The sequence below is a fragment of the Branchiostoma floridae genome, chromosome 16 (genome assembly GCF_000003815.2).
Source record: "Branchiostoma floridae strain S238N-H82 chromosome 16, Bfl_VNyyK, whole genome shotgun sequence".
Lineage (NCBI taxonomy): Eukaryota > Metazoa > Chordata > Leptocardii > Amphioxiformes > Branchiostomatidae > Branchiostoma > Branchiostoma floridae.
The window spans coordinates 5480475-5499361 of record NC_049994.1 but is presented as its reverse complement, the minus strand read 5'-3'; the positions used below and the strand labels follow the sequence as shown (position 1 = coordinate 5499361).

The following is an 18887-nucleotide window of genomic DNA, read 5'->3' as shown; positions in this document are numbered from 1 at the left end:
GTACATATCCTCACAACACGCGAATATATTCTTATGCCGACAACTGATGCTAGACCGTCATGCATTGCATGACTCGAGGGTTCACTGTCCTCCTTCCCACCACGTACCGAGCCGAGCCGCAAATTATTCCCCGACTTACCTTTCCCGAATTCGCATTTCCCCGGTAAAAACTTAATCGAATACCCTTTCTTGAAGATATAGAAACACTGAACAGTGTTAGTAGAGAGATATGAGAAACAGGGACGTGTTAGGGATGAATTATATGTGTCTATTGGTATCACGGAACGGAACAAAACCGAACGATAAAAAACAAACATGTAACCAAAACCCAAACGTAAAATTGTGTGTCCAGTCACGTCTCTAATGTCAACCAAGGAAGATCAACCTGAAAAAGATAACAGGAAAACACTTATAGCGTTTAACATGCGACCAAGATAGGATAATAATAAAGTGTAACGAAATGACCTTGCCATGTGTAACGAAATGACTTCGTGATGTAACGAATCGACTGTAACGAAAAGGCGATGTAACGAAACGACCGGTTACCGTTCCAGCCTGCCACCCTGAGTGAGTTATCCAGCCCCATGATGGAACCTCTGCCTGCCACTCCTTCTGAAGAGGAGAAGTATCAAGAGCTACAGGTAGGACATTGTTTCATCATCAAAGTATGATGTAGTGTTCATGGATATTGTAAATTGTCTTTCTTTGTTTCACTCAACCAGTATACCCCAGCATGAATGTAGCAGGCCAGTTTTATATAGTAGCTGCAAAAGACCAAACTGTATGGATTCATCCATTTGCAGCAGGAATAAGTGGGGGGGGGGATTTATATGGTACATGTAATTAAGGTGTGGCTCTCCTTGAACACAGGACCTTCATCTTTTTGTACCATCTGAGAAGATATTCCTGGCTGAAGCTAGATACTCATTTTCACCTGATGTGAGTGGGGAAATAGTTGTAAAGTGCCTTAAGTTTCAAGAGGGCACAACATTGTAGTCAGCTTGAGATTTGAACTTAAAACCTTTAAGCTTATTCTAAGCTACGAACCACCTTGGATAATACTTTACTAAGCAACTGAGCAGCTTAGTTATCATTGATTATAGCTATGATTGGCTTGGTGCTGAATTTTTAGCTGTGATGAAGTTGTTGTCTTCCACTGTTGTAAGCACAAAACCACCTTGGATGATTCTTTACTAAGCAACTGAACAGCCTAGTATTTGTGGATTATAGATCTGATTGTCTGTTTCTAACCGTGGTGCTGAATTTTTGGCTGTGATGAAGTTGTTGTCTTCCACTATTGTAACCACAAAACCACCTTGGATGATTCTTTACTAAGTAACTGAACAGCCTAGTATTTGTGGATTATAGATCTGATTGATTGTTCCTAACCGTGGTGCTGAATCTTTGGCTGTGATGAAGTTGTTGTCTTCTACAATAATAACCACAAAACCATCTTTGATATTACTTTACTAAGCAACTGAGCAGCCTAGTGATTATGGATTATAGATCTGATTAGCCGTTCCTAACTGTCAGGAAACCGACTCTGGAGAAGAACTCCTTTTTAATCTCCTTCCTACGCTACGTACAACTGTGTCTAAAGCTACGGCAGCACCTAAGGCCCGTCTTCCTCTCCTAGCATCTCTGTCAGGACTGGCTCTCTTGACCTACTTCTTCTCTATTCTTAGACATCTATTGGCCGTCACACTAACCATGGTGCTGAATTTTTGGCTGTGATGAAGTTGTTGTCTTCCATTGTTGTCTTTCATTTTATTTATGCTTTTTTAATTGGATTTTGTTACAGATGCAACTAGACCAATCAGAGCTTAAGGAGAGGGAACTGTGGAAAAAGATCAAAGATCTGGAAGCGGAAAATGAAGAAATTAACAAGCTTGCTCTTGACACGGAGGACAGATTGTCAAACGTCCGGACAGATCTACAGAAAAAAATCTCTGACCTGGAGTCTTCTCTTAAGAAATCAGAGGACTATCTTCAAGAGAAGACCAAGATGTGGAAAGAACAGGAAAATCAGCTAGAAAAGGTGACTCAATGTTACTACATAATATATTGTATGTAATAGAATTTTTAGCAATGTGTAATATTGATATCTTGGAACAACTTAAGACCCAAGCTAAACCCATCCTGTAAGCTTCTAGTTATACCATTTCATTATTGCCTCAGTGAAAATACAGTTATTGTTGTGTTGTGTGTGCGCAATTTTGTTATTGGTGGCCCAGTCCAACATTGGTCCACATTGCAAAAAATGGTGTACTTGGAGACTTGCAGGAAGAGAATACCGGGTTTGGCCCAGGTCCAAAGTTGTTCCTGCATGTTCCTCCCTAGGCTTGAAGTCCTGCATGAAAACAGGACAAAAATATGCTAAACTAAATTAGCGAGACATTCAAAATATTATGAATAAAACAAAAAATTCTAGATATTTTTTCTAGTTATGAGATCTTTAAAATGTAAACCCTACCTTCTTGGTTGATTGTTTTTATCCCATGCATAGATGTAGATCTTAAAAAGGAACATTATGTTTGTATCCATTACTGTAGCTGAATTGCTGTATTCCAAGTTTCAATTGTATTTAGCCATGTTTTACTATGTTTGTAGGCTAAAAAAGATGCAGAGTCAACTGTCACAGATTTGCAGAAGAGAGTTGAAGTATTGAGGACTCAACAGGAGAGCAGAGAGAGGGTCTTCTCAGAGAAGGAACAAGAACTACAGGAGAGAATAAAGAGCAAAGATACAGAAAACTCCGAACTGAGAATCGAACTGAAATCAGTCCAAAAAGAGTTGGAGACCCAGAAATCTTTTGACGTACAAAAGGATGGAAGCTTACAAGGTTTGCAACAGAAAATAGCAAGTCTAGAGGCAAAGAATGTGGAATTGATAGCAACTATGGAAGGAATGGCAAAAGACAAAGACCAAAAGGCAGCCAGCCATTTCGAGTCCGCCAACAAGGTACACGAAATGTTGAACAAATTGACCGAGGCCGAAGAAGCTAACGTCACACTTAAGGCCCAAAAGGAAGAGATGGAAAAGAAGTGTGCCGGTCTTGAGAGTCAACTGGAAGAAAGGAAGACGAAAACTGAGAAAGTGGTCGCTCATGTGAAGGAAATGAGGCGCAGCCTTGAACAGCAGGTCGACAGTCTAGAAAAGAAGTGTGAAAATCTACAGAAAATCATTGAAGAAAAGTCTAACAGCGAGAAGGAACTACAAGGCAGATTAGCCCTTCTACAAGCAGTTACAGAAAACCAGGAGAAGAAAACGGAAGAAATCTCCAGGAAAGCAGACCTGTACAAGACAATGGTGAGCCTCAAGGATGAAGAAAGTGCAAGGAAACTTGAGATGGCTGCTAGGAATTACGAGCAAAAGTTTGAGTCTGTGCAAAGATCCTTCACAACTTACAGCAGCAAGGCTGAGTCTGTAGAAGGACTATTCTCCAAGAGGCTAGCTGCAATGGAGGTGGCAAATGCAGAACTACGTCTGAAGGCACAGACATCAGAAATGAGTAGTGGGGAAAGCAAAGAAAAAGCGGACAGCCTAGAAAGAGAAAGAACTGAGTATGAAGAAAGGATACAACATTTAGATTCAGCAAGGAAGGAGTTAGAAGATAGACTACTGCAAGTGGAAACATCTCTTTCAGAAATTACAGGGAAATCACAAACCCTGCAAAAGGAAAAGCAGGAGTTGGACAAAACAGTTGATAAATTACAGGTCCAGATATCAGAATTAGAAGTAGAAAAAGACACACTACAGGAAGAGAAAACTCAGAGAGACAAAGAAACAATGGAACTAAAAACGAAGGTAGGAGACTTAGAGTCAGAGGTAGAGGGTGGTAAAGAGAAAGTCTCTCTTATGGAGAGAATGCTGGACGAGTTGAACATGCAGAACGATGAAATGCGATCAAACATGAGTGGAAATGAACAGAAGCTGTCGCAGCGAATCAAAGATCTAAGTGAGCAGATCTCAAAAGCAGAGAGTGAACACTCAAGTGTAAAACTGGATCTAGAACGGAGGCTAAAAACATCAGAAGACAACTCTGTAGGAAAGAAAAATAGATGCAAAGAGCTGGAAGACAAAGTTTCCAGCTTAGAAGGACACTGCAAAGCTTTGATAGAGGAGAAAGAGGGAGTTGGGGAGGAGTTATCGAACAATATAGCGAGAGTACAGGACTTGGAGAAGGAGATCGCCGAATGGCGGATAAAACTGGAAACTGCGGAGATCAAGAAACTTGAGATGACAAACTCCATGGAGGAGTTGAAGAGGAAGGTTGAGGAAGAAAAGAAGGAGAGAATGCTCGTGGAGATGAAACTAGGGACAGAGGAGGCTCAGGGTTCGGAGCTTAAGAACCAGGTGAAGTCTTTAGAGATGAGATGGAAGGAGGAGCAAGAAGGTGCAAGAGCAGTGATGCTGGAGCTAGCAGGCCTCAAGACGTCTGTAAGCAGGCTAGAGAACAAGGAAGACGAGCTTCAGAGACGCCTGGAAGAGGCTAAGAGGGACCTGCGAGATAAAGACACAGACGTAACAAAACTGAAGAAGAAGATTGAAGATGGACAGAGTACAGCAAAAGAGGAGAAAGCACGGCTACAGGAAAGAATTGCAACACTGGAAGGCGAGAAGGGAAAACTTGTTGGAGAGATTGGTAGCCTAAAACAGCAGCTAACAGGGAAGGCTAGCAATGTAGAACAGCTGCAGGATAAACTGAAAAACTTGGAGGCTACAGTAGGGAAACTGGGGAGCAGTGAATTGGGACTGAGGTCTACCTTGGGGGAAAAGGAGAACCTAATAGAAAAGAAGGAGTCCAAAATCAAAGAGTTGACAGGAAAGCTTGGAGAGATGGAAGGTAAAAAGGGAGCGCTAGAGAAGGAAATAGCTGAGCTTACTACTACTTTAAAAGCAAGGGATGAGGACATAAAAGAACTAAATAGCCATCATCTAACTCTACAAGAGGAGGCAAATGCTGCTCAAGCTAAACTTGAGAAGGACATGGGAAACTTGGAGGAGAAATTAAAAAGGACTGAGGAGGAAGCTGCGAATGTGACCAAAGAAAAAGGAACCATAGAAGGGGAACTCCAGCAAGTACGACAAGACTTAGAAAGAGAGGAGCAACAAAGAAGACAGCTGGAGACAACGGTGGAAGACATGAGACGACTTCAAGAAGAGAACGTGACACAGACACAGGTGTTTGAAGAGAGGAAGAAGAAGATGCTCCAAGAACATGAAGAAAAGATGTTTTCTATGCGAGAAGAAATGACCCACCTCCAATCACAGTATGAATCCACCAAAGAGGAGAAGACAGACTTGAACAAGGACTATGAACAAGTTTCAGACGAACTAGAGGCAACGAAAGAAGAACTGATGAAGGTGGATCAGGAGAAAACAGATCTGAAGAGGAGAGTTGAGAGGGCTGAGAGTGAGCTGGCTGAAGTGAAGGTTATGGTGGACGAAGCAGTCACAGAAAGAAATGAACTGCAGGGCAGGCTTTTTCAGGTAGGGGTCTCTTCTGTATGGTGTTAGCACTGTACGCGCCAGTGTCATATTTTTCTGTCATTCTCTACAGAGAGAATAACAATTTACTGCTGTAGCTTTATTCATGTAATTTAGTCTTGGGGATAAAAACTGGCATTAGATCATCTTTGACAAGGAAAAATTCTATTTCAATGAAAGAAAAAAGATAATGGCTACTTTGATTTTAGCTTATTACCTTTGCCAAGGAGGTTATGTTGTAGGTTCTGTTTGTCTTTGTCTGTGTGTGTGTCTTGGTATAGGGTTTGGGAAAACAAAGGTCAAGTTCTAGGCCTAGCAGGTACTGCAACAAAACTTCCTGTCTTGATATCTTGTGTTATGGACATCAGTGTACAAAATACTTTTCTAAGCCAGGTTGCACAGTGTGCAACCCAGGGCAAAGACTAGGTTGCACAGCTGAATTTCAAGTTGCACCACCTACACTTCACTAATTTCTGAAAAAAAGGTACAAATGATACATACATGTTTGGCTGATATGAAACAGAGCTGCCTCGGTCCATTTATTTCTTCCAAGTAAATTGACAACAAAATCGAGTTCTGAGGTTCAAAATCTAAGTTGTACCCTGTGCAACCTGAGTTTAGAAGTAAGTTGCACCAAGCAAAAAGTGGTTGCAATGTGCAAGTGTGCAAGTGGGTATTTTGCACGCTTGGTCATGCTATGGTCATAATTTTCATATCGGTATATAGCTCTAGGTACTGAGAGTAAGTGCTGTAGGTTTAGGCCCTCTAGCAGTTATTTTGGAACTACAGGAGGGCATTACCAAAAGTATTGACACAGTATCCTTTGAATATCTTCCTATTTTAGACTAGCTCGGAATGTCTGGAAAAGCTGGAAGCTGCAGCCACAGAGAAGAAAGACCTGGACAATCATTTAGCCTCAGTTACAGAAGAGAAGGAGAGTCTGGAAAGGAGAGCGTCCAGCTTGCAAGGTGAAGAAATTACTTTATTGTAACTTTGGCAATAGCTTTGAAATATTAAGTAAGAAGTGCTTTTGAAAAAGCTGACATTTTTGCCTCAATGTCAAGGAGTATTTCTTGGTAAAAGTATGTTTATTTTTTGTTTGGTGTGAATGAGCTAAAGAAAGATGTTTTTGGCAATTTACCATTTTTGCCTAATGGCCTAACAACAAAAATGGAAAGAAGCATTGAGCATTGATGTTGAGGTTTTCACATCGTAAAAGCTTATTTATTCCAATACCTATACTGTGTGTTCAATGTTGGCATTCAGCAAGTCCAAATCCTGTATATGTGAAAAGACACCCCCCCCCCCACACGCCCTGGACACTATTTTCTCTGATATCATTTTTGTGATTCTGTTTTTTTTTCCAAGCAAACAATGATCAACATCCGATGAATGTCGGTAAGAGGCATCAACCTTTGATTATTGTATTTTTTTTGGAAACCATTTTTTCACCAAATAATACAGATACTGAAAAAAATAAGAAATATTATTATCATAAATTAGCACCGCTCCTCTTATCAATCATCTGATATTTTTCATACTTGGATGTGATTCAAAATTTTGAATGTTAAACATTTGGAACGGAAGTTTAAAAAAAAAAGGAGATGAAGGAAATATTCTGCGTTTACTATCAAATGTTTGCCTATTGATGATCTATAATTGGTTTTCACTATAGAAAACCTTGAGGAGGCAACGAGTCTGAAACAGAAGTTGGAAGCAGAACTAGAAAGGACAAAAGATGAGCTGCGAACGTCCCAGTCCACCCTGGAACAGGAGGTTTCCTCGCTCAAGTTCCAGATCAGTTATGACACAATGCAACATCAGGGGGTGCTCAAGGTTGGTTCTTTTGTTTGCTTCACATCAGTCAGTGTTCTAGCCTACCTGATTTTTTTCTGTCCCCTGGATTTTGAATGGAAATTCTGTCAAAGGGGTGTGTCACAATCCTAGGGGGGTCTGGGGAAAAAGTTTGAAATCTAGACCCTTTCAAATACTATTTCCTTTATTTTGAGGGGCAAATTTTGCTGGTAGACTCAGCTTGGTTCAATTAACATCTTAACATACAAAATATTGGGAAAACTTTCTGTCTGTCCCCAGCGGCAAAACAAATGCCATTGAACTAAGCAGAGCCTATAACTTATAAACAAAATTGTGTCCCTCAAAATGCAGGAACTAGCATTTCAGAGGGTCTATAGATTTCAAAATTTTCTAGTGGGGCATGCCCTCGGACCCCTAGTATCATCTTGCCTTCCACACTCGACAGATTTTTCAAACTCAAAATCAAGGGGTGGAAAAAAATTCAAGCTAGCTAGAACACTGACCCACCACCATTTGTTACACTTAAAGATTTACTGTTTACACCAAACAAAGATGGATTAAGAAGACTTTTATTGAAAACATTTTTCAGGAGTTTGAGGAGAAGCAGGAGGAGCTGAAGTCTCTCCAGGAGAAGTCAGCACTGCAGGAACATGTCATCAGCGATCTTGAACAACAGATCCTCGGGGACAAGGAGGATCATGGGATAGCCTTACAGAACGTTACTGTAGAGGTAAGGCATTCCGTTGTATTGCTACATTTGTACATAACAGTAGCCTCCATAGCGGGCTTCAGGCAGTGGAGGAATTAACATTTAACTTGTTAGAAATATTGCTTGTTGCCAAGTATTGTAAGCTCACCTCACCTTACTGGTTGTAGGCTATCATATAGATAAAGATTAAGTTGCAAGTTCAAGACTGAAGGCAAATACATGATAGAAGCATAGAGACATACATGCGACAATGGTCAGTGTTGGCTATATTAAGACAAGTTGGTTTTGGCTTTTTAAAAATCATTTTACATGTGAGACAACAGGCTGAGAATTAGTTTGAATAGAGACTGAGGGTATATCAGTGTGTAATATCTGTAGCAGAATATTTATACCAGCATGAAGTAGAACTCCAGTTGGAAGTACTGAAGACTATGTGAGACAACAGGCTATAATTTTACATGTGAGACAACAGGCTGAGAATTAGTTTGAAAAGAGACTGAGGGTATATCAGTGTGTAATATCTGTAGCAGAATATTTATAGCAGCATGAAGTAGAACTCAGTTGGAAGTACTGAAGACTATGTCTGAATGACATGAAAACGTAAGCATGTGTCTGCGTATTTATTGGTTGTGTAAAAAGAAATCTCCAATAAGCTATATTTAATATATGTATGACTAGGCAGAAGCAAACCAAAATTTGAAGTTGTTTTGTCCTGTTGTAGGTTGATGAGCTGAAGTCCAGTCTGCAGAGTCAAGACAAGGAGTGCAGCAGCCTCAGTAGTGACTTACAGAGGACCAAGAAGATGCTGGATGAAGAGAGGAACCAAACTCTTAAGATTAAAGTAATAAGTTCCATCTTTGTGTGAGATGATTTTTATGGATGTCAAATTGGCATCTGTCCTTGGTGCTGATCCATGTCTCTTGGCATATGTCCTTGGTGCTGATCCATGTGTCTATGCATCTGTCCTTGGTGCTGATCCATGTGTTTAGGCATCTGTCCTTGTTGCTTATCCATGTGTTTAGGAATCTGTCCTTGGTGCTTATCCATGTGTCTAGTAGGCATCTGTCCTTGTTGCTGATCCATGTGTTTAGTAGGCATCTGTCCTTGTTGCTTATCCATCTGTTTAGGAGTCTGTCCTTGGTGCTTATCCATGTGTCTGGTAGGCATCTGTCCTTGGTGCTGGTCCATGTGTTTAGGCATCTGTCCTTAGTGCTGATCCATGTGTTTAGGCATCTGTCCCTGGTGCTGATCCATGTGTCTAGGCATCTGTCCTTGGTGCTGATCCATGTGTTTAGGCATCTGTCCTTGGTGCTGATCCATGTGTTTAGGCATCTGTCCCTGGTGCTGATCCATGTATCTAGGCATCTGTCCTTGGTGCTGATCCATGTGTTTAGGCATCTGTCCTTCGTGCTGATCCATGTGTTTAGGCATCTGTCCTTGGTGCTGATCCATGTGTCTAGGCTCTATCCATTATGCTGATCCATGTGTTAAGGTACCTGTCCTTAGTGCTGATCCATGTGTCTAGGTATCTGTCCTTGGTATGTGTCTAGACGCCTTTCCTTGGTGCTGATCTATGTGTCTTGGTATCTGATCTTAGTGCGGATCCATGTGTTCAGGCATCTTTCATTGGTGTTGATCCATGTTTCTGTTTGCTGAACCATGTGTCTAGGCATCTGTCCTTGGTGCTGATCCATGTGTCTAGGCATCTGTCCATTGTGCTGATCCATGTGTCTAGGCATCTGTCCGTAGTGCTGATCCATGTGTTTAGGCATCTGTCCTTGGTGCTGATCCATGTGTTTAAGCATCTGTCCTTGGTGCTGATCTATGCGTCTTAGTATCTTTGCTAAGTGCTGATCCATGTGTGAAGGCATTTGTCCTTGGTGCTGATCCATGTGTCTAGATTAAACAAGTAAAGATTAGCAATGGATAGGAAGTACCTGTCTCAATATTTGACAATGTTTGTAATTCATTGTGTATGCTCGTTCCTAATATAATGAAAAAAAAGGGAGTGTAAAAGAAAAAGAAGAAAAAATTGGAGTTGGGCATGAATGCATTTGACATTTACACACAGTTTTGCCAGAATTTTTTTTAGTTTCTCACCAAAGTTTTTTGTGCCACTCTAGGCTGAGCTAAGCGATGCGCGGAGAGAGTGTGAGGAAAAGGAACGTGAGCTACAGGAGATGAGAACAGACACCATGGAGCTCAAAACTGAACTCATCAAACTCATCAGGTTAGACTCACTCACACTGCTTTTCTATGAAATTCTTATTACCTGGATGTCTAACCTTATTTCACTTACATGTTCATTGTACCAGGAAAATTACCATAGTGCACTTTTGGCAAGCACAATGAACTTAGCATCCTATCCTAAGGACTGGGACCCTTGCCAGTTCATGCATGCTTGGTGAGTACGAGGGGTGTTCAATAAGTAATGCCCCTAACCCACTTCCAGTTGTTTGATGTAGATGAAATTTTGCATGTGTAATGATTCATATCTCTATGGGTTATGTGGCAAAAACAGCTCTGAACTAATTGTGTTTTCTAATTTACTGGTGTTTAAACTGAGTCATGTGTGAAATGGACCACGTGTGAAATGGAGCCAGTTGAGCGTCGCGCAGTGATCCGGTTTTTGTATTTGAAAGGACGCACACCAAAGGAGACTTTTGATGAAATGAAAGAAACTTATGGTGATGATGCCCCATCATATGACCTTGTAAAACGCTGGCATCCTGAATTCAAACATGTACGGAAGTCTGTGGAAACAGCTCCCAGACCTGGTCGTCCCTCTTCTGCCAATGATGAGGCATCTGTTGGAGGACCAACCTGGGGTGTCCTACAAAAACGGTGTCCAGAGCTGCATCAAACAATGGGAGAAATGCATAACTCTGTGTGGTTCCTATGAAAAGAAAGACTAATAGCTGTGTCAAGTTTCATTAATCTCCTGCTATGGGAAATGGGTCAGGGGTAGGGCTGGGTACCGGTACAGAACATTCAGGTCCAGGTCCGGTTCAGGTCCAAAGGATCAGGTCCAGGTCCGGACCTGAACCTGGACCTGATTCAGTATGACACATACCAATGGTCTATTTCACAACAAAGAAATCTGTTGGGTGGAGTATTAGACTTACACTGGCGTTTTAAAATCCTACAACGCTAACTGCACCTGTGCAATTGGCTGTAAAGCTTGGTAGAAACTATTATAAACTCTACTCTACTTCACTCTTGTTATTTTCTTCAACCTGCAAGCACCAAAACATATGATGCCTGATAAAATAATCTATTAATTTTCTAATAGGTCCAACATCCGGTCCACCTAATCTTTTCAGGTCCGGTTTTTCTGGACCGGTCCAATAAGAAAAAACGGTTTTGTACCGGTACGCTGTACCGATACCCAGCCCTAGTCAGGGGCATTACTTATTGAACGCCCCTCGTAATTCGAACTCACGATCTTGGTACAGAGGCAGGGTGACTAACCAATAGACTACACACACTCCTGTACCATGTCTGTGGCACTGTTATTCTGGGTATCATGATACTAGGGTCTAACACAGTTCATGAAAAATTAACAAAAATCCTGTTTCACAACTGTTTTGGCTTTCTGCAGAGAGAAGGACCAACTTTGGCAGAAAACAGACCAGCTGGAGTATCTGCAGAAGCTGCGTACTGGGGAGAGGTGGATGGAGGATAAGGAGGTGAAGAAGTGTATGAAGTGTGAGACAGATTTCTCCATCATTGTCAGGAAGGTGAGCATCTATCAGTGTCTTGTTACTACTCTGTACACTCCAAGAAAAGGTTAGGCCCTAGCTTGCAAGACAGGTTTTGTCCGCCTTTCTTTTTGTCAGTATTTTGTAAAGTACATAAAACTGGCAAGAAGAATGGCTAATCATGACAACAAAAACTTAAGACTTGACTTGACTTACTTGACTTATGTCGGGTGCTGCTCCTCCCCTGCCACCTGAACCACTGTAGCAGCCCAGAGGTTTCTGTCAGTCATCGCCTTCCCCAAGTTGTCTGCCTGTAGACCAGTATCCCGTCTTAATACGTCTTAAAACTTAAGACAGACTTCTCCATCATTGTCAGGAAGGTGAGATCCTACAGTTTCTTCTATTCTGTACTTTCCAAGAAGAGGTTAGGCCCCAGCTTGCTAGGCATATTTTGTCTGCCTTTCCTTTTGACAGTTTTTACATTAAATGCAAAAAAAAACTGACAAGAAGAGAGGATCACAGAAAAGGCAATTAAAAAGACATCCGAAGAAAGCCCATGCCTTAGTTTGGAGAGTACTTTATTTGCTGTTATGTTAAATGAGTACTTCATTGTCATTATGATTCTGTGCAATCTACTTAAATTCAAATCACAACAATTACAAAAATATGCTGGTTTTCTTATCTTACAATAAAATTAAGAGAGTGTCATTTTTTAATTCATTTCATCAACATCCAAATACCATGGGAGGAGACAAGGACACAGCTACTGTGAATTCTAACATGTAAAACACAAATCATCCAGATATAACACTTGTAAGAAATACAGATGGAAGGTTAACTCTCTCTCCTCTCTCCCCAGCACCACTGCAGACTGTGTGGTCGTATCTTCTGCCATCCCTGCTCCAACCACTGGATCATGACCTCACACAGCAGGTGAAATACACAGTACACAAGTTACTCAAACAACTGGAGAAGTTTTGTAAACAGTCAGCCGTGTCAGATTGCATCTGATAGCTTTTGTTAGCCTGAGTACCATCCTCTGAATAAAGAGACTCTTTTTACACAACCAGTGCTTTATTCTCACCGACGTTTCGGTGACCGTCCGTCACCTTCTTCAGGGCAATTCTGACTGGAACACATTGTACTGAGTACCCTCCTCCGTAGTGACGGCTGGCTCAATCCTTTCACTTGCTAAACACTGAAATTACTTTCGTCAATCGAGGGGGCTGGAGTGCCCACATCCGTGTCAGCCATGTTGATGATGATAAAAAGCCTTCATGTGAGAGGGATTAGGGAGGGGTCTAGAGGAATGGGGCCAACCAGCAAGCTCGTTCAGAACGTGCAGGTCCAGACTCTTTATTTCCATTTTGTTAATTTATTTCCATTTTGTCTATTCAATCTTGTTACTTTGGAGGAAGACTTTGTACAAGCCACGAGGCTTTTTTCTTCCCCCCTGCATGTACTTTCATCCTTTAATTTGTTTTATGTTAACTTTTTTAAAGATTGTGCAAAATAAATCAAATCAAATCAAAATCAGACTCCGTGGTTAGCAAGTGAAAGGATTGAGCCAGCAGTCACTACAGAGGATGGAACTCAGGCTAAGCTTTTGTCAGGGACTGGCAGGTAAAATGAAATGTGTCTTCTCTGTTACAGTAGCTTTTTAGTAGAATTTTAATTTTGAACATTTTTTTGCAGTTTTTGGTTATCCTTTAGGAGAAACAAAGTTTCCATTCCTATGATACCATTTTCCTGTTTCTGTTGCTTCTTCTTTTCTCTCTAGCAATGATTTGCATTAGATTACCTCTAGTACAATAAGGACAAGACAAATAAAATATTTTTTTTTCGCTTGCTCATTTTTTAAAGACTGTTTTTGGCAAGGGTCCATCACTAAGGGTGCTTTACCAATGGAAGGGTCCATTATCAAGTTTTTTAATGTATTTTTTTCAGATCTAAATCTTTGTTGACAAGCATGTACAAGTAAATGCTTTGGCTATAACGTAGTACCAACCCTGTTGTATCACAGATATTAGTGATCCTCCCCTTCCCTTCTTCCCTTAATTATTCCCACCTATCTTCCTCCCAATGGACCCTTCCAGTCAAACACCATATGCCCCGCCCCCTGTTCGATCTCGGGTTCTATTTCAAAACCTCGGTCAAAAACGGCGCGAGTTGCAAAAACATGGCCGCCGCCGCTATCAAGCTGAGGATACCGGCTGACTTCAGTTTAGCTTTTGGGGCCCTGAAATCCTCTCAGAACAGGCGGAAGAAAAATGTTATGCATTCTTTGTGGAATGCTACATCCACTAGGTACAGTCATTTGAGGAGGGGGCCCATATAGTCGCGGTAAGGGTGATATAATTTCAATCAAAGCGTAAGCGGTAGGTGATCCATGATATTACCTTGTTGGTGGGCAGGAGTGCCTGGTTTCTGACATGCGGTCGATGCAGGTGTAAATCTGGGTATGATATCAGATTCTGTGACAGGGTTTTTACTGCGTTTGTTGTATGCATGGCATGTGCATACATGCTTTGGAGAAAAAACAAATTAAGAAGAAAGCAGCTCGGTCACTCACGGAGAGGGAGCTTGTACCACGTGTCAAATATAAGACCCTACTACAAAGTCTGCTAGTGCAGAGTCCCATCTCTTCTACGTACACTGCTTTACATGCGCATCCTGTCCAGGAAGAAAGAAATGCTATGTAGCGCCTACCCTTCCCAAAACAACAATACTTGGTCGGTATAGTCTTCAACAAAAAAGGCATAGCATTTTTCTTTGCCCATTCCTGTCCCACTAGGGCTGTTTTTGACCGAGTATTCGAAATAGAATAGGGGGTTCTATTTGTTCGATATCGCATTCGGCTGAAAGGGTCCATTGGTGATCAGCTGTTTACAAGTAATTGCTTTGTATACAATGATTTTTCAGAATTTTTTATTCCAAGTATACGCCATGTTTAACAGATACTGAAATGTACTTTTAATTGGTTTCTTTTCTGTACTAGCAACCAAACTAGTCTGTTCTACTCTAATCAGACTGTAATATCTTCTCTTTTAATCATCAATACTGTTCTTATGGTTAAATAGTAATAGACCTGTCTGTGTGCAAGTGAGTGTATGGTAATGATGAGAGTTTCAACTCTTGAAGAAAATCAGACTACGTTGTACATAAACCTCTTTTCTTTCTTTCCAGCTCTGTATTTTTGCCATCTACGTAAGTCTGTTGTCCCTGTTTAATGGTGTCTGGTGATTGTAACGTAGTGAAAGTTTCCTGCATGTCTTTCCATCATAGTCTCCAAGCAGATCCTACGGTATTATAAGATAGTATCAAAAGCTGCCAGAAGAGTGAAGCCGGCCTAGGAGTGTGTCTGGCTACATGGTAAATGTACACTTCTTGGTTGACTACACTCCTTGGCCAGTTAAGTACTATCTTATATGTATGTCATAATAGGATCTGCTTGGAGATTATTTCCATCAGAGGTTTCATGAGGGTTGCCTTTTTTAAATGCACTTTACTTTTACATGCTTCAATCAGCTAACCCCAAAACAGAAAAGGCATGAAAAACATTTTGTGTTGGGACTATTAGAAAATCATACTCTCTATTCTTTCCTTCTATTTCTCTTCCAAGCTGGTGGTTTGTAGATGCCATTCACTATGTAGAAGATAGCATGTTGATAGCATGTTTAACTACACTTTCACGTAATAGCAACATTCTAGTTTAGGCCACAGCAAGTACGTTTATTGATGACATTCTGCAGACTCCAAAATCTAATGCCACTGTGTGAAAAAAAACAGGACTGGAAAAAAACAAAACAAGATGGCTAGATTTTTATTATAGAGAGCCATAAATGTTGTAACAACAATTGAAGCGACAAAACATGACATCACATAGATTAATTTTATTCCTTATATTCAAGAAGTGTACAGAGTTATACTTACAATGTATGTTGTATAGTGTAGTATATCATCACTCACTAAGTTGCCAACTACACTCAAGGCTACTACAATAATGTTGCTTCTACAACTATTAAGCTAGTGTCACTTCTGCAAGTGCACTCAAGTCTACTATACAACATATTTTCCAATTTTAGATATTTTAGACATTTTAGGGAGCAAAATTTCTTGTTTGAATTTGTTCCCCCAAAATCATACAAAAATCAATGCACGCAGTGATGTCATATACAAAATTTACTTGCTTCGGCTTTATTAAAGTTTTCCAAATCTGTCTGTTTACAAATCTGAATCGACCATGGTTGGTTGTGTGTTGCAGTAAGAAGTCGCGCTGCTGTGAGGAGTGTTTCCATCTTCACAGCCAGCTTGACAGCAGGTCCACAGACATGGCTGGTGGAGACACTGGCAATACTGAGGACAACAACAGGGTCCTCAGTGATGGTAAGTGCATGGGCTTTATCTTAATGTACAGTTGTAGTAGAGTCTTACTGATCAAAACATTCAAAGTTATTTTGCTACATCATATTATACTGTACAGCAATATTCAGAATATATAAATGTGACTATGTTGTGTAGTGAGAATGTCCTGAAATATGTTCATGATTACAGCTACTTGAGTTGCCAGCCAGTTAATCCAACTGCGGAGTTTTTGGTAGGCTACCAAAAAGAAGAAGACTTGATGCAGCTAATGCTGTTGCAATGTCTACCAAGGCTGAAAATGGGGAAAATGACTAGAATTTATTTAAAATGAGTTGCAAAAATTATGTTATGATTCTTAAGTTCAGAATACTTATTAATAAGGTTTTGGTGCCAGAGTTCTACAATGTGTACCTTTAATGGGTAGTAAAATTTTGGGATCCCAAATCTTCTTTTTTTTCACAACAGCCAGGTAAATTTAACCTTCCTCTATATGTACTTTTGTCAAATCGACTCTTCCACTGCAAGACCAATAACGTCAACTCTGTTTCTGTTTGCACTCCCTTCAGATGAGGATACTGTGGACCATGATGAGCGAGATGCTAACTTTGACTTTGTGAGTGAGGAAGAGATTGCAGCCTCTGCAGGGTCTGATGCAGGGCAGTCCTACCTGGGCAGCAGTGAGTCCAGGTAATAAAGGCTTCTTCTCTAATCTAAGGATAGATGTTAGGTTCAAACCACAAAGAAAATTATAGAAACTTGTCCAAATTTTTTTATGATCCTTTCTGTTCTGTAGCTTATCTACTAAATTTCTTTGCAAGGGAGATTAAGAGTTATGCCATCTACATCAGGGCAATGGTCAGGTATCTTCTAATTACTGGATAATTAACAAATATAATACATGTACTATTATATCAAATTTGAAAGTTTCCCTTGACAATAATGCATTGCAATGCAAAGATCACTTGACCTTTACAAACATAATGCCACAGTGTCAGTTTCAAAGAGATTTGCAGGATTGTGCCATTTTGGCCAGTTCTGATTTTTTTTATTCTTAAAAAATTTGCACTAGTTTGTGCCACTGCAAAATTCAATGCCTTTTGCAATTTAGCTGAGTCCAGTGAGATACAAGCAGAGACTGGGAATGCTGCAGGATTTCTGCCACCTTTGATCATTGCTAAAGCTTGAAAAAACTTATTGAGTCAGACACTGGTCTAGAGGTTCTGGAACTTCTCACAGCGATGGAAGACCACGGCAGTCGGTTGCTAGGGTATTCTTTCCCGTTGCTATGCGTGTTTGACAGAATATCGGGTTACTGGAGGCCTACTTTGGGCTACCCGTAATATATTTGAAAGTAAACAAAATGTTTTGACAAGGAAAATGTTTTCAAAATAAGATTAAAGTAGTAATTTTACATACATTGAATCTTGTCGTTTGAATTTGAATGGCTGTTCTGTTTCGATGTTGCTCAAAAAGATGATCATTTTCTGTTTTCAGAAAGGCCTTTAATTTGACCAAACTCTTGATAAGATAGGCCGCATGTGTCAGCGAAAGTTCTCGATTTTTATATTTTTCGTCATCTATGAGGAAAATAAAACTTTCTGTTTGGGGGATTTTTTTAAATTTTTGATTTCAAGCAAAGTTACAGTCGAAAATATGACAAAAATTGCATTTTTTGCACTTAATTATCAATAATTCAAAATCGAAGCCATTTTCTAAAAATCCCAAAAACAAAAATCTCGAGAAAACCATTGCGGTCATTTTGAGCTGTCAATGAGTTAATTTGGACTCTTCTTGGTCGCGATCCTAAGCGATGTTTGCACGCATGTCATGCTGCACGGATAGCGGGAAGGTGTAATTGATACTGGTGTAAACAACACTTATGATATTCAAGGTCACCAAAACAAACCTCAGTAGCTTCGCTTAATATTACAGGTCCCAAACAAAGTGATAGCATGGATGTACTGTCCAGAAAATGTTTATATTGGTGAAAAACTATATTTTTTGGCTAATTCAAGGTAGTTTGGGAAAAAAGGCCAGACAGCAGTGTTAACCGACAACGACCTCAGATGACCCCAAATAGAACACGGGTTCGGTTCGAATCATGTCAGATGGAATATCGTGGAACAAGGTCCAATTCGGCTACACATGGGAGGTTTTGAGCCTGTATTTGACCACCTCGGACAGACTGTTCTGGAAGTCAAACTTTACTGGCTGCACCTCATAGAGGATGTTTAATGATGATGATGATGAAAGCTGAAAGTTTATCTTAGAAAACCAGGAAGATTTGACGAAAAACTTATCAGGCACGTAGTGTTAGACTGTACTTATGACTTGATGTCTGCTTTATTGTGTGCAGCCTGACCACCAGTTTGACCATGTCAGTAGAGGAGATCCAGGGTAGGACAGATGGGAGCTGTGAAATGTCAGTCAAGGCAGGGAGGAGCTTCGCTCTGCCCATACTAGTGGAGGCACCAGGCATTGTTCTGTGCTGGGAGTTTCAGACTGAGCCAAAGGTACAGTACAACTATACATCAATATTTATTAAACAGGAAACTTCAGTAGGTTTTTACACAAAAAATATGCTGCTTTGATATGAAGTTAGAAAAAACAGTAACCACAGACTGTCAGCAAATCCATAAAGCTTGTCCATACTATCAGAGATTTAAAGTTTGCATGTCCTTGAATGTGTAACGTGTATATAACAGGCGACACTATAATTCCGGACAGACATGCTAATTCTGGACAACCTCTCACTTTTCACTTTAGTTTGTTCAGGACAATTGACATTCCTTATCATGACATAGAAG

General features: G+C 40.4%; 1 protein-coding gene across 1 annotated transcript in view; it reads left to right on the top strand.

Annotated features, from left to right (window-relative positions):
- LOC118403495 (FYVE and coiled-coil domain-containing protein 1-like) overlaps positions 1–18887 on the top strand; it is a 41460-nt gene that overhangs the window by 18530 nt on the left and 4043 nt on the right. Inside the window, exons 8-21 of the mRNA XM_035802219.1 lie at positions 555–641; positions 1802–2038; positions 2611–5493; positions 6335–6458; positions 7166–7326; positions 7895–8035; positions 8736–8855; positions 10138–10244; positions 11616–11754; positions 12575–12648; positions 14902–14922; positions 15980–16101; positions 16647–16767; positions 18437–18593. Of these exons, the coding sequence (XP_035658112.1) occupies positions 555–641; positions 1802–2038; positions 2611–5493; positions 6335–6458; positions 7166–7326; positions 7895–8035; positions 8736–8855; positions 10138–10244; positions 11616–11754; positions 12575–12648; positions 14902–14922; positions 15980–16101; positions 16647–16767; positions 18437–18593 (4494 nt within the window). The remainder of the gene's footprint in view (positions 1–554; positions 642–1801; positions 2039–2610; positions 5494–6334; positions 6459–7165; positions 7327–7894; positions 8036–8735; positions 8856–10137; positions 10245–11615; positions 11755–12574; positions 12649–14901; positions 14923–15979; positions 16102–16646; positions 16768–18436; positions 18594–18887) is intronic.